The 16,186-nt window shown below is 37.8% G+C and overlaps 4 protein-coding genes and 1 non-coding gene across 5 annotated transcripts; 2 read left to right on the top strand and 3 right to left on the bottom strand.

Annotated features, from left to right (window-relative positions):
• Nucleotides 1–687: 687 nt before the first annotated feature.
• Nucleotides 688–4,104, top strand: LOC123420285 (photosystem I P700 chlorophyll a apoprotein A2). Its single transcript, XM_045107314.1, has one exon. The coding sequence runs from the start codon at nt 1,055–1,057 to the stop codon at nt 3,257–3,259; it is 2,205 nt and encodes a 734-aa protein (XP_044963249.1). The 5' UTR covers nt 688–1,054; the 3' UTR covers nt 3,260–4,104.
• Nucleotides 4,105–4,109: 5 nt separating this feature from the next.
• TRNAR-UCU lies at nt 4,110–4,181 on the top strand. The gene has a single exon. It is a non-coding gene; the product is annotated as a tRNA-Arg (tRNA).
• Nucleotides 4,182–4,200: 19 nt separating this feature from the next.
• Nucleotides 4,201–5,924, bottom strand: LOC123420286 (ATP synthase subunit alpha, chloroplastic). The gene has a single exon (XM_045107315.1). The coding sequence runs from the start codon at nt 5,819–5,821 to the stop codon at nt 4,307–4,309; it is 1,515 nt and encodes a 504-aa protein (XP_044963250.1). The 5' UTR covers nt 5,822–5,924; the 3' UTR covers nt 4,201–4,306.
• A 2,558-nt stretch (nt 5,925–8,482) lies between these two features.
• Nucleotides 8,483–9,821, bottom strand: LOC123420288 (ATP synthase subunit a, chloroplastic). The gene has a single exon (XM_045107317.1). It carries the CDS (start codon nt 9,424–9,426, stop codon nt 8,566–8,568), a length of 861 nt encoding a protein of 286 aa, XP_044963252.1. The 5' UTR covers nt 9,427–9,821; the 3' UTR covers nt 8,483–8,565.
• Nucleotides 9,822–9,912: 91 nt separating this feature from the next.
• Nucleotides 9,913–15,060, bottom strand: LOC123420284 (DNA-directed RNA polymerase subunit beta''). The gene has a single exon (XM_045107313.1). The coding sequence runs from the start codon at nt 15,042–15,044 to the stop codon at nt 10,611–10,613; it is 4,434 nt and encodes a 1,477-aa protein (XP_044963248.1). The 5' UTR covers nt 15,045–15,060; the 3' UTR covers nt 9,913–10,610.
• Between the last annotated feature and the right edge of the window lie 1,126 nt (nt 15,061–16,186).

Here is a 16,186-nt window from a genome sequence, read left to right as displayed (position 1 = left end):
TTTATGGTAAGAGACTATGATCCAACTACTCGATACAACGATCTATTAGATCGCGTCCTTAGACACCGCGATGCAATCATATCCCACCTTAACTGGGTATGTATATTTCTAGGTTTTCACAGTTTTGGCTTGTACATTCATAATGATACCATGAGTGCTTTAGGCCGTCCACAAGATATGTTTTCGGATACCGCCATACAATTACAACCTATCTTTGCTCAATGGGTACAAAATATCCATGCTACTGCGCCTGGCGTAACAGCTCCTGGTGCAACAACAAGTACTAGCTTAACGTGGGGAGGCGGCGAGTTAGTAGCAGTAGGTGGCAAAGTGGCTTTGTTACCGATTCCATTAGGAACCGCAGATTTTTTAGTCCATCACATTCATGCATTTACCATACATGTGACTGTATTAATACTTTTGAAAGGTGTTTTATTTGCTCGGAGTTCCCGTTTGATACCCGATAAAGCAAATCTAGGTTTTCGCTTTCCTTGCGATGGGCCTGGCCGAGGGGGAACATGTCAAGTATCTGCTTGGGATCATGTTTTCTTAGGTTTATTCTGGATGTACAATGCAATTTCGGTAGTCATTTTCCATTTCAGTTGGAAAATGCAGTCGGATGTTTGGGGTACCATAAGTGATCAAGGGGTGGTAACTCATATTACAGGGGGAAACTTTGCACAGAGTTCCATTACGATTAATGGGTGGCTTCGAGATTTCTTGTGGGCACAGGCATCGCAAGTCATTCAGTCTTATGGTTCTTCATTATCTGCATATGGTCTTTTTTTCTTAGGTGCTCATTTTGTCTGGGCCTTCAGTTTAATGTTTTTATTCAGCGGCCGTGGTTATTGGCAAGAACTCATTGAATCTATCGTTTGGGCTCATAACAAATTAAAAGTTGCTCCTGCTACTCAGCCTAGAGCCTTGAGCATTATACAAGGACGTGCTGTAGGAGTAACCCATTACCTTCTGGGTGGAATTGCCACGACATGGGCATTCTTCTTAGCGAGAATTATTGCAGTAGGATAGTGGCTAGGAGGATTTGAAAGGCATTATGGAATTAAGATTTCCCAGGTTTAGCCAAGGCTTAGCTCAGGACCCCACTACTCGTCGTATTTGGTTTGGTATTGCTACCGCACATGATTTCGAAAGTCATGATGATATTACTGAAGAACGTCTTTATCAGAACATTTTTGCTTCTCACTTTGGGCAATTAGCAATAATCTTTCTATGGACGTCCGGAAATCTGTTTCATGTAGCTTGGCAAGGAAATTTTGAATCATGGATACAGGATCCTTTACACGTAAGACCTATTGCTCATGCGATTTGGGATCCTCATTTTGGTCAACCCGCTGTGGAAGCCTTTACTCGAGGAGGTGCTGCTGGTCCAGTGAATATTGCTTATTCTGGGGTTTATCAGTGGTGGTATACAATAGGATTACGCACCAATGAAGATCTTTATACTGGAGCTCTTTTTCTATTATTTCTTTCTACGCTGTCCTTAATAGCGAGTTGGTTACATCTACAACCCAAATGGAAACCAAGCCTTTCGTGGTTCAAAAACGCGGAATCTCGTCTCAATCATCATTTGTCAGGACTTTTCGGGGTAAGTTCTTTGGCTTGGACAGGACATTTAGTTCATGTTGCTATTCCCGCATCCAGGGGGGAGTACGTTCGATGGAATAATTTCTTAGATGTATTACCCTATCCCCAGGGGTTGGGACCCCTTTTGACGGGTCAGTGGAATCTTTATGCCCAAAACCCTGATTCGAGTAATCATTTATTTGGTACCGCTCAAGGAGCGGGAACTGCCATTCTAACTCTTCTTGGGGGATTCCATCCACAAACACAAAGTTTGTGGCTGACTGATATGGCTCACCATCATTTAGCTATTGCATTTATTTTTCTCATTGCCGGTCACATGTATCGAACTAACTTCGGAATTGGGCACAGTATTAAAGATCTTTTAGAAGCGCATACTCCTCCGGGGGGTCGATTAGGGCGTGGGCATAAGGGCCTTTATGACACAATCAACAATTCGATTCATTTTCAGTTAGGTCTTGCTCTAGCTTCTTTAGGGGTTATTACTTCCTTAGTAGCTCAACATATGTACTCTTTACCTCCTTATGCATTCATAGCACAAGACTTTACTACTCAAGCTGCTTTATATACTCATCACCAATATATTGCGGGGTTCATCATGACAGGGGCTTTTGCTCATGGAGCTATTTTTTTCATTAGGGATTACAATCCGGAACAGAATGAGGATAATGTATTGGCAAGAATGTTAGACCATAAAGAAGCTATCATATCTCATTTAAGTTGGGCTAGCCTCTTTCTAGGATTCCATACCTTGGGCCTTTATGTTCATAACGACGTCATGCTTGCTTTTGGTACTCCAGAAAAGCAAATCTTGATCGAACCTATATTTGCCCAATGGATACAATCTGCTCATGGCAAGACGACATATGGGTTCGATATACTCTTATCTTCAACGAATGGCCCCGCTTTCAATGCGGGTCGAAGCCTATGGTTGCCCGGATGGTTGAATGCTGTTAATGAGAATAGTAATTCGCTTTTCTTAACAATAGGACCTGGGGATTTCTTGGTTCATCATGCTATTGCTCTAGGTTTGCATACAACTACATTGATTTTAGTAAAGGGCGCTTTAGACGCACGCGGTTCCAAATTAATGCCGGATAAAAAGGATTTTGGGTATAGTTTTCCTTGTGACGGCCCAGGGCGCGGCGGTACTTGTGATATTTCTGCTTGGGACGCATTTTATTTGGCAGTTTTCTGGATGTTAAATACCATTGGGTGGGTTACTTTTTATTGGCATTGGAAACATATCACATTATGGCAGGGCAACGTTTCACAATTTAATGAATCCTCCACTTATTTGATGGGATGGTTAAGAGATTACCTATGGTTAAACTCTTCACAACTTATCAATGGATATAATCCTTTTGGGATGAATAGTTTATCGGTATGGGCTTGGATGTTCTTATTTGGACATCTTGTTTGGGCTACTGGATTTATGTTCTTAATTTCTTGGCGGGGGTATTGGCAGGAATTAATTGAGACTTTAGCATGGGCTCATGAACGCACACCTTTAGCTAATTTAATTCGCTGGAGAGATAAGCCTGTGGCTCTTTCCATTGTGCAAGCAAGATTGGTTGGATTAGCTCACTTTTCCGTGGGTTATATATTCACTTATGCAGCTTTCTTGATTGCCTCAACATCAGGCAAGTTTGGTTAATTTAGTTTGTTTTTTTGTACTGTATCAGCACCTAGTTCATTACTCTTGATAGAGAGGGAGGATCCGCCTTCTTAAATTTCTTTTTCTATTTATTTTTCCATCTAGGATTAGAACCGTATACTTGATAATAATAGCAACGGCACATTATGGCAAAAAAGAGTTTGATTCAGAGGGAGAAGAAGCGGCAGAAATTAGAACAGAAATATCATTTGATTCGTCAATCTTTAAAAAAAAAGATAAGAAGCAAAGTTTCTCCCTTGAGTTTGAGTGAAAAAACGAAAATGCGAGAAAAATTGCAATCCCTACCGCGTAATAGTGCACCTACACGCCTTCATCGACGTTGTTTTTTGACCGGAAGACCTAGAGCTAACTATCGACATTTTGGGCTATCCGGACACGTACTTCGAGAAATGGTTTATGAATGTTTATTACCGGGTGCAACAAGATCCAGTTGGTAAGGATAAAATACCCTTTCGTATTTGTATGGATTTCTGGAATTGATAATCATAGAGGAGCCCTCTTTACCATTCTGTATAAATGGACTATTCTATTTGTATAGATATGGTAGAGGGACGTATCGAACCCTCTTTTATCCACTAGTTACCCCTCTTTAGTTTAAGAGTATAGAGCAGTTTGGTAGCTCATAAGTCTCATAACCTTGGGGTTGCGGGTTCGATTCCCACTACCGGCCCCATACTCCTTCTTTAATGATATATGCATGATATATACATCATCCATTTGTATCTGGATTTTTTGATTTCCTAAAAGAGTTTTGGTCTAACAGTTTTTTCTCGGAAGAAGACAACAAATAAAAGAAAGAATAAAAGAAAGAATAAAATACGAAAGAAAAGCGTCCATTGTCTAATGGATAGGACAGAGGTCTTCTAAACCTTTGGTATAGGTTCAAATCCTATTGGACGCAATCTTATTTCTATCTATTCTTTAAATAACTATACTAAACTAAAAACAAAGAAAACTTTTTTGCATGATTCAAATAACAAGAGTAGACATGCAAAATAACAAGAGTAGATATGCCAAATTTATTTGTTACTGAAGGGAAAACCGTTCCAGCTGTTCCTGAATAGCTTCCTTCAAAAGGATTTCCGCTTGCTCGGTGAATGTCTTGCTAGAAGATATAATTTCTTGGAATTGAGGTTTAGTATCTTTTAGGTGTTTACGTAACTCATCCAGAAATTTATTTACCTGTTCGATTTCTAACGAATCAAGATATCCTCTTGTTCCGGTATAAATAGTAGCTATCTGCTCTTCCACTGGGAGAGGATTTGCCTGGGATTGTTTAAGCAATTCCCTTAATCGTCGACCCCTTGCCAATTGATTCTGACTTGTTTTATCGAGAGCAGAGGCGAATTGTGCAAAGGCTTGTAACTCTGCGAATTGAGCTAGTTCCAATTTTGATTTGCCAGCTACTTGTTTCATGGCTTTAATTTGAGCCGCGGATCCTACTCTGGAAACAGAAATACCCACATTAATAGCGGGTCGAATTCCGGCATTGAATAGATCCGCCGATAAGAATATTTGTCCATCTGTAATGGAGATTACATTAGTAGGAATATAGGCGGAAACGTCTCCAGATTGAGTCTCAACTATTGGTAAAGCGGTCATACTTCCTTCGCCTAAAAGAGAATTTAATTTAGCGGCTCTTTCTAAAAGGCGTGAATGCAAATAAAAAACATCCCCTGGATAAGCCTCACGGCCGGGAGGTCTTCTTAATAGAAGGGACATTTGGCGATAAGCTTGTGCCTGTTTGGAGAGATCATCATAAATTATTAAAGTATGCCGTTCGCGGTACATAAAATACTCAGCCAGGGCTGCTCCCGTATAAGGAGCGAGGTATTGTAATGTAGCAGGTGAATCCGCCATTTCAGCTACTACAATAGTGTATTCCATGGCCCCCTCCTCATGGAAAGTAGTTACTACTTGAGCTACGGAGGATGCTCTTTGACCGATAGCTACATAAACACATATTACACCTTGCCCTTTTTGATTGAGAATTGTATCTGTAGCTACTGCTGTTTTGCCAGTCTGTCTGTCCCCAATAATTAACTCTCGCTGACCGCGCCCTATAGGAATCATCGAATCGATAGCAATAAGCCCTGTTTGAAGAGGTTCGTATACGGAACGCCTGGAAATTATACTTGGAGCAGGAGATTCAATTAAGCGAGATTCGGAAGCTATAATTTCGCCTTTCCCATCAATAGGTTTAGCCAGAGCATTTACAACACGACCCAAGTAAGCCTCACTCACGGGTATCTGAGCAATTCTTCCTGTTGCTTTTACAAAACTGCCCTCTTGTATCATCAACCCATCGCCCATTAATACAATCCCAACATTTTTGGATTCCAAATTCAGAGCAATACCCCTAGTACCTTCTGCAAATTGGACTAATTCACCCGACATTATTTCACCAAGACCTATAATACGAGCAATCCCATCCCCCACTTGAACTACGCGACCTATATTCTCAATCCCTACTTTCCTATTATATTGTTCAATACGTTCGCGGAGAATTTTATGAATTTCGTCGACTCGAAGGGTTGCCATTAGTGTTTCTTGACTCTTTTTTCGAAAGCAAGGGGAAAAATAATGCCTAAATTCTAAACGAAAGTAGAAGTTCAAGGCCTAATTAATTTAATTATCTCTTCCATTCCAGGGACCCGAGAATGCCAATATTAGCACGAATCGTACGGAAATGTAACTCGGTATTCAAACAACTATTCAGAGTTCCTAGAGCTCCTTGTACGGCCTGTTGGAAAACCCGCTGTCGGACCTGATTCATTGCCCTTTGTTTTTCAAAATAAAGGGTTTCGTTTTTAGACTTTTCTAATTGTTCCAAACTAATAGAAGTAGCATTAATCAAATTTGCTTTTTCTCGTTCTATCTCAGAGTATCCATTCATTCGATACTCATCCGCTTCTAGTTCGACTTTCTGTAATCGAATCCGAGCTTTTTCGAGTTGCTCAATGGTCCCTCTACGCAATTCTTCTGAATTTCGAATAGTACTCAAGATCCTCTGTTTTCGATTATCTAATAAATCTTTTAATGAAAGTAGATTATTTTGTAAGTTTACAACTTTTATGATCTCTTCCCGAACCAAACATGAATCTTTCGATTCATTTGGCTCTCACGCTCCTTTTTTTCTTTTTTTGCTATAGCAATTTCCATATCTTTTTTTAAGTATAAGTAATGAGCCTATCCTCTATCTTATTTTTTATGTTTATATTTCAATATACCGAAACCTATATAAGACTAGATAAATATTAAGAGGACTCTTCCGCCTAGATAAAAATATATCATGGTCAGCAAAGTTGTTTCTTTATTTATATTTGCCCTTTAGTTAATAATTTCAATTTCATTAAGAAAAACTAACTAAATAAATGGAAAATGAAAATTAATAGAATTCTTTTTTTTTTTTCTTCAAATCCAAAAAATTTCTCTTTTTTATACATAGGTCGTCGATTCGGCATTGGTTAAAAAAGGGCAGGGTGCCCCTTCTTTTTTTTTCTAGTAAATAGTTCAAACCATTTTATCGATATGAGTGTTCTATATCAGATAAATTTTACATTAGCTATTTCCCGTTTAAATTCGGTACTAATACTAATATAGTTGTAGAAAGAGTACCTCTTTTTGCCTGGACTTCAAGCAGTTTAGCTTTAACCGTGTTAATGGTCTCACATTCTTGGTTTATAGAGAATCAAAATTGATTTACCAATGAGTCGCGAAATGCTATGGTTCTTCCATATGATTTCTGAATTTATTCAGAAGTAATTCGTCGAGATCGTGCACCCTTTTCTTATTTATCCGAAAAATACTAAAAAATATTCTAAAGTGCAGCCGGATAGATCCAATCTATTCTTGAAATAGACAACTCGCACACACTCCCTTTCCAAAAAAAATCAAAACACCAACCACTACAGTTAGATTTATTAGATTTGTTGCTAAAATATCGGTATTAAGCCCGAAACTGCCAGCGGATGGCCAGTGAGCTAAAAAAACGAAAGAATGGGTTACATTTTTCATATGCTCTCCTCTTATAGATAGGACGAACAAAGAACAAAGTTTTTCGATCACTTACTTCGCTCGCCCTTTTTTGATCGGTTTTTTTAATGCAAATAGATTCAATCTAGTAATTTCTTTTAGATTAAGTCTTAGGTCTTGTTTGACCGGTGAAAGGCTTCCTTTGTTGAAATGTTCCGTTCCCAAAATTCCTAAAATAAAAGGAAAAAACTTTCCACTTTCCTAAACTAAGGACGGGAAATAAGAAGGCGAGCATATCTTCTAAATTAATCATACTCAACTCAGCCCTTCCTAGAATGCGGTATTATCTGTCCCGATAAATAGATAATTCCAGGAGTAATAAATAGGAGTAAATTAAATAAAGTATTGATATAATTGGAATTGCGGAAGCAAATACCAATTTACTAAAAAAAGAAAAAAGTATCTAATCGAAATCGAAAGAACTTTTTTTTTTAGGATTAAACAAAAGGGTTCGCAAATAAAAGCGCTAGTGCCACAACTAGTCCATAAATTGTTAAAGCTTCCATAAAAGCTAGACTAAGCAATAAAGTACCTCGTATTTTACCTTCTGCTTCTGGCTGTCTCGCAATACCTTCTACAGCTTGTCCTGCAGCAGTACCTTGACCAACTCCAGGTCCAATAGAAGCAAGCCCTACGGCCAATCCAGCAGCAATAACAGAAGCAGCAGCAATTAGTGGATTCATGGTGAGTAGTTCCTCGTGTCAAAAAAAAAGAAATGGTTAAGGATACAATCAACCAAAAAATTCTTACTTCTAAGCTCTATTGGGGAGAAGTAAAGTAACTAAAAAGTACAAATTGAAATCAAATTGAAATGTGAATTGTCCGAACTACATAGAAGGGAATTCTATATCCATATATCGGATTAGATAATGAATCTAACCTAGGAATATATAATATAATATCAATATCCTATATACATTTGTTTCTTCTATTTTGTTTGCATATTTTCTCATTTTCTATTGAATCGGATTCTAAAATCATTGCTTAAAGTGGAAACCCGCATAAAAGAGGACTCCACTTATAGATATTAAGGATATTTATTATAGTATAGATCTAGCCTGACTCCACCCTCCTTAATGCATATATACTTTGAAAATTCCATAATATAGTCTATTCTATTCTCTCTCCTACAACTCTAGGCTATATATTCATACGCATTTCTAACTATTGCAACCAAGCAGATTATCTGGAACCATGCATGAATTGAGCTAAGCTGAAAAAAAAAATACTATATTCCAAAACTAGTCAATTCAATGATGACCCTCCATGGATTCACCTATATAGGCTGCGGCTAATGTTGCAAAAATAAGAGCTTGAATACCGCTTGTAAATAATCCAAGAAACATGACCGGTATAGGGATTACTAAGGGGACTAAAGAAACAAGAACAACAACGACTAATTCATCCGCCAATATATTCCCGAAAAGTCGAAAGCTAAGCGATAATGGTTTTGTGAAATCTTCTAGGATGTTAATTGGTAAAAGGATTGGGGTTGGTTTAATATATTTCTCGAAATAGCTCAATCCTTTTTTGCTAAGACCAGCATAAAAATATGCCGCTGACGTGAGTAAAGCTAAAGCAACAGTAGTATTTATATCATTCGTGGGCGCTGCTAATTCCCCATGGGGTAACTCTATAATTTTCCAAGGTAAAAGAGCACCCGACCAATTTGAAACAAAAATAAAAAGGAACATAGTTCCAATAAAGGGAACCCAGGGACCATATTCTTCTCCAATCTGAGTTTTGCTCAAGTCTCGAATAAACTCAAGGACATATTCAAAAAAATTCTGCCCGTCGGTCGGGATGGTTTGTGGATTCCGAACAGCTATGACAACTGAACCTAGCAAGATAGTAATTACGACCCAAGAAGTGATGAGTACCTGGGCATGAATTTGAAAACCTCCTATTTGCCAATAGAAGTGTTGGCCTACTTCTACACCCGATATATCGTATAACCCCTTGAGTGTTTTAATGGAACAAGGTATAATATTCATATTGTCCTCTGATAAAAATTGAACTTCAAAAAAGGAATTCTTTTGATTCAACCATCTCTTTCTCAACTCAGCAACTTGAACTATTAATTTGATATTTAGGATACCAAGAAAGCACATCAGATCATAATATATATCAATACCCTCTAATATATATCAATATTCCCCTTCTTTTTTCTATGCAAAACAAATTCTATGCAAAAAAAGATATAGTAAGTCATTCCATAAATCTACGCAGTTGTCCAAGAATTCACTATATATTCTTAATCAACGATTTCTTATATAGAGAGAACGGCCCTCACAAATTGAAAATACTAATTTGTTAAGAATCAATCGAATTGAAGTCATAGTGTCATCGTTGGCTGGAATCGATATATTCGCGAGATCCGGGTCACAATTTGTATCGACTAAAGAAATAGTAGGAATTCCCAAAATGGCACATTCCCGAAGAGCTATATACTCTTTTTGCTGATCAAGGACGATCACAATGTCTGGCAATCTCGTCATATATTTGATCCCGCCGAGATACCTTTGTAAGGTAGATAATTTTCTCTTCAAGATTGCCACATCTCTTTTTGGGAGATGGTGGAATTTTCCCATTTTTTCTTCCGCTCTTAAGTCTCTAAATTGAGAAAGTCTAGTTTTCGTAATCGACCAATTCGTTAACATACCACTGAACCACTTTTTATTAACATAATGACAACGAGCCCTTATTGCAGCTGATGCTACTAAATCTGTTGCTCTTTTTTTGGTACCAACAATTAAGAAACTTTTTCCCTGACTTGCTGCATCAAAAACTAAATCACAAGCTTCTGATAAAAAACGGGCCGTTCTAGCGAGATTTATAATATGAGTACCTTTACGCTTTGCCGAAATGTAAGGGGCCATTTTAGGATTCCATTTCTTAATACCATGACCAAAATGAACTCCTGCTTCTATCATCTCTTTCAAATTAATGTTCCAATATCTTCTTGTCATTTTTTCCACACTTCCTTTTTTTTTCATCCTAACATTCCATTACGGAATTTATTTCTTTTTGAAGATTAAGAAAGATCCGAAATAGCTTGAAATAAATAAAATAATAATTGTTCTGAGAGAACCTTGTACTAAGAGTTGGCCATTGATACATTGATACATGGTATAAACAAAACCTTAATTTAATGAATTAACTGACTTGTTTTACTTATTAAAATAAAAATCTTAAAAATCTAAAATTTAACCTGTTAGTGTTCTAAGTTCAAAAGTCTAGTAAAGTAAAAAATATGTTTTATGTATCCTTAGGGTTAAATGTTAAATGGGGGTTTTTATGTCTCATAAAAATTGTTTGTTACGTCAGAATCTGAAGAAACTAATTCTGTATGGAGAAACAAAAAATCTCTCATTTCCGACGCGAATAGATTTTTTTTTTTTATTTCGAAATAAAGGTTCTTGTCTTGTGGGGAACGATGCACAAATTTTTGGAATCCGGTACCAACAGGTATAATCCCCCCCAGAACTACGTTTTCTTTCAAGCCTTTCAACCAATCAATGCGACCTCGTAGGGCAGCTTTTGCTAAAACTCGAGCAGTTTCTTGAAAACTTGCTTCAGATATGAAACTTTGGGTATTCAGGGAAGCCCTTGTTATTCCCAATAAGATTGCCCGATAATAGATCGATTCATCCAAAGCTCGCCCTGCTCGTTCCGCTCGCAATAGTCCGATTAATTCCCCAGGCGAAAAAACATTAGACATTCCATCTTCGGAAACCCGCACTTTTGATGTTACTTGGCGTATAATAATCTCTATATGTCTATTATGGATCTGTACCCCTTGGGATCGATAAACCTTTTGGATTTTATTAACCAAAGAAATACGACTTTGGGCTATGGTTAGCTCAGCTCCAATCAAGAATCCCCAAGGGACCCCAAGAATTCTTGGTATACGCTCATTCCAATCCTCAATTCTCCTTTCGAGATTGGGGGATAATGAATCAATTGAACGCGCTTCAAAGATTTGTTCCACTTTTGGAAGACCTTGCGTTATGTCACTAGATCTCGATTTTTCATATATAAACGTAACTAACCTATCTCCCTTGTAAAGGATTTCTCCATAATGACCATTAACAGTTGCTCCTGTAGTGGCCAAATAAGGTTTAGCTGCTCTTATAACAAAGGAATCCATATTTACACTGAAAATTTGACCAGATTTTTTTATGTGCGATTTAAATAGACATACATTTTCACAAATAAATTGTCCAAGGTGAATTATTGCCAATGTCTCTTCCCAAGAATCATGATGGACAAAGTGACAATTCAAAAGGAATGGATCCAACATTATGTTACTATCGAAATTGGAAATCCTTTTATTTTCATCTATTAAAGAGTATTTAAGTTCTTGAAGTACTTGGAAGGTTTGTTTCAAATTGTCAACGAACAAATATTTTTTTAGCAGGATTTTATTATGCGTTAGTAAATAGTAAGATGAAGAAAAATGCGATATACTAGCTACAATAGCCCCTAAGGGCCCAAAAATTTCTAGAATAGGAATTCTAGGATTCCATTCTTTTATCGCATTGGGATGTTTTGAATTCTTGAATAAACCAATTCGAGAACAGTTGGATGCCGACAAAATCATCAAAGATTGGTATTCTTTATTTCGATTCAACAAAGTGCCAATAGCTTCTTGATGTTGGCTAAGTGATTCAATCTTCGCCTTGGAATAAAAAGAATTGCTATTGGCGCGATCTAACCTATTATGGGGAGTCGGTCCTCCACTTGTCCTATCATACCTTTTTCGTGTATACGAAATAGTGGACTTGACTAACTCAATTCTTAGGAAATCGCGAATAAGATCATTTGCTCTTACCTCAACAAGGGAAGCACCAGCCTTTTCTTTTTCTTCTTGTTCCCAATTCACTACTAAGCAAGTTCTAACAAATTGACTATTTGTGTGATAAATTCTTTGAGTTAACTTGCTATTTTCATGATAAATAAAATTGACAAGTCGAATTTGGAGATTATTTTCTTCTTGCAAGAGATCCTGCGGGAAAAGTGTTGCTAAATTTCTTCCTTCGTCCATTTCATATGCCACTGTAGGGCGAACGGAAACAAAATACTTTTCCTTGCTCTTGAGAATTTTTTTCCGTTGAACATAGACCCAATTTTTCTTTTTTTTTGATTCCTTAGAATCTTTTTTTTGTCTTTCTGGCGGTATCAAACACCCACCTAATATCTTATCTGCCTCTTCAGGAAAATGAATATCTCCGGAAAATATTTTGAGTTCCGTATGGCTTTTTTTTCTCTTCACTCGGACCAGTCCGCCTAGTCCACTTCTTGTATTTTTTGTGAGTTGTGTATCCACTCCAATAATACTATTGTCAAGTATCTTTAGGGATGAAGATCTCGGCAAGATATGAAGTTCTTGAAGAATGAAAAAAAACCGATCTACTTCTTTTTGGTATTTTAGACTAAATTCTTTTGTTCCTCGATGCTCAATCAAACCCTCTTTTTTTAAGATGGAATCTTCCTCTGGGCTCTCGTATTCGTCCTCTGAGTCTTCTTCTGAGTCTTCCTCTAAAGTACCATATTTTTCCTCGCCGCTTTCCCCGGGGCTGCCATATTCGTCTTCTGAGTCTTCTTCTAAAGTTCCATATTCGTCCTCTTGGGTCCTATATTTGCTCTCTGGGTTCCCATATTCCTCTTCTGAGTCTTTCTCTAAAGTCCTATATTCGTTCTCTGGGTTCCCATATTTGTTTTCTGGGCTCCCATATTCGTTTTCTAGGGTTTCATATTCGTATTCGTCTTCTAGGATTCCATATTTAGATTCTTCTAGGGTTTCATATTCGTCCTCTCGGGTCCTGTATTCGTGTTCTAGGGTCTCATATTCCTCTTCTGAGTCTTCCGCTCGAGTCCTATATTCTTCTTCTAGGGTCCTATATCTAAATTTAACAATTCCTGAACCCTTTTTATCTTTTCTGTATCGGGGATCGTCAAAATAAGCAAAAATAGTATTTCTACGTAAAACACCCATAAAGGGGATTTCAATCGAAATCCCAAAACAGGATATTAGTTCTTTCTCTTGTTCTTGATGATATTGTAATGGAATGACGAACCTATTTCTTCGCTTTTTCGCCAACAAATCTGAATTATCTTGAAAAATAGAAGGATAGATCAAATTCCAATGGCCATTGGACATGATTCGATCCGACGTTGAATAATCAAGAATTTCCCTATCTTTTTTACCATAAGTATTCATTTGATCTTGATCCTTGTGGAGTGAAAAAGACGCTATACTGGATCTGCACATACTTACGGATAATATCCATAAATGGCTTGTTTTTGGTAATCGACGAAGATTACCATATTGATATTCGGGCGCATGGTAAACATCAGTACTCCAGTGCATTTCGCCGTCTGATTCAGAATAAATATGCTTTTGTACCCTTTCTTTAAAATGTAAAGTGGACGTTCCGGCACGAATCTCCGCAATTACTTGTTCAGATTTTACATATTGATCATTTTGCACTAGAATCAAGCTTTTTGAGGGAATATTCACACTATATAGAATATCTTGACTCTGAATAGTTACATGCAAGTCTATATAACATAGAAAAGCAGGCTGTCCATGACGGGTACGTGTGGGGTGAACCAAATTCTCATTGAATTGGATTTTTCCATTCGAAGGGGATCGTACAAGGTCGGCAGTACCCCCTGTGAATACTCCGCCAGTATGAAAAGTTCTTAATGTTAGTTGAGTCCCTGGCTCCCCAATTGATTGACCCGCAATAATACCTACGGCTTCTCCCAATTCCACCAGATCACTATGAGTAGGACTCCGGCCATAGCATAATTGACAGATCCAAGAAGTGCTTCGGCAAGTAAAGGGGGTTCTAATATATATTGGTTGTGCTCGAAATGGTTGTGCTCGAAAGGCAGTTATGAATCGATTGACTAATCCAATTCCAATATCTTGATTTCGCGCGGCAATGCATCGTGAACCGATATATATATCGTCTGCTAATACACGACCAATTAGTGTTTGGACAAAAAGTTTTTCCGTCATCCCATTTTGAGGACTTACAGAAATACCTCGGATAGTACCACAATCTCTTCTACGCACAATAATATGTTGAACTACTTCAACAAGTCTACGTGTAAGATATCCAGCATCTGCTGTTCGTACAGCAGTATCTACAACCCCTTTGCGGGCTCCATAGCAGGAAATTATATATTCTGTCAAAGAAAGTCCCTCGCGTAAATTGCTTTGAATAGGTAAATCAATCATTTGTCCTTGAGGGTCCGACATTAATCCTCTCATACCTACTAATTGGTGTACTTGAGATGCATTTCCTCTGGCTCCTGAAAAAGACATTAGATAGACTGGATTAGAAGGATCCGTTATCCGAAAATTTGAATTCATTTCTTGTTTCAAATATTCACTTGTCGCATACCATATCTCAACAGATTGGCGTAATTTTTCTACCGCGTGTACAGCCCCATAATAATAGTGTTTCTCCAAAAGAAAACTCTGTTGTTCCGCGTCTTGGACTAACCATCCCTTAGAGGGTATTGTTAAAAGATCCTCGATTCCTAACGAAATCGATGTAGTAGTGGCTTGATAGAAGCCCAGAGTCTTTAGTTGATCCAGTATATGGGATGTATATCCCATTCCAAAATGATCTATTAATCTGCTAATAAGTCGTTTCATACCAGTTCCGTCTATCTCTTTATTATGAAAGACCAGATTGGCCCGTTCCGCCATACATAAGTACCCCCTTTTCGGCTGAGTAGGATTCGACAATTGCTGAGTAGGATTCGACAATGGGCCTGAGTCAGTGATTCGAAAATTTAATTAACTTAATTGCCTCAATCTCAATCTGGATTCGCGTGGCAAATAATGATGATACTAGGGAAATCGGAATGCCCCCCGAAAGCAAAGGGGAGGGGCATCGCCGAATCTAACTTTCTTGTTTAGGTAGTGTATGAATAGGCCTGACTAAATCCTTGTACGGCTTCCTCTATTTCTCTATAAAAAGAAATATGACCAAGAGTGGTTCGAATGTATATCGAACGAATTTCTTTTTTTCTATTTCCCATTATTAGATAGTGAGCATAAATCTCATGATAAGTCCCCAAAGATTCATATTGAATTTCAATCGGAACTTCTCTTGACCCAATGACGCGTTGATCCAGGTTCCATCGTAGCCACAAGGGACTATCTAAACTGATTAGTTTTTGTCTATAAGCTCCCAGTGCATCATAAGAACTAGAAAAATGGGGTTCTTTATCTTTCCTATACTTAGAATTATTATTATTGTAATTGACTTTTAAATTTGGATAGTTTCTGAAACTATTATATCTATTTGCACAAATACCTCGACGCTTTCCAATTGTTAATACATAAAGCCCGATAAGCATGTCTTGGGTTGGTACGCAAATAGGATCCCCAATAGCAGGAGATAAGAGATTCATATGAGAAAACATAAGTAAACGGGCTTCCGCCTGAGCTTCCAAGGATAAAGGTAGATGAACAGCCATTTGATCTCCATCAAAGTCTGCATTGAAACCCTTACACACTAATGGGTGTAAAGAAATAGTACGCCCCTCTACTAAAGTGGGTTGAAAGGCCTGTATGCCTAATCTATGCAGAGTAGGTGCTCTATTTAACAGTACAGGATGTCCCCGCATAACTTCTTGAAGTATTTCCCATACAATGGGTTCCTTTTCCCAAATTTTCCTTTTAGCAATCCTGACATTAGAAGTGGCGCGTTTCGTGATTAAATCGCGAATTACAAATAGCTGAAAAAGCTTTATTGCTATCTCTAGAGGTAATCCACATTGATGTAATGAAAGCGAAGGACCCACAACAATGACAGAACGCCCCGAGTAATCGACCCGTTTCCC

This window comes from Hordeum vulgare, unplaced genomic scaffold (genome assembly GCF_904849725.1).
Source record: "Hordeum vulgare subsp. vulgare unplaced genomic scaffold, MorexV3_pseudomolecules_assembly, whole genome shotgun sequence".
Lineage (NCBI taxonomy): Eukaryota > Viridiplantae > Streptophyta > Magnoliopsida > Poales > Poaceae > Hordeum > Hordeum vulgare.
Note: the sequence above shows the minus strand (reverse complement) of the source record. Positions and strands in the feature narration are given on the sequence as shown.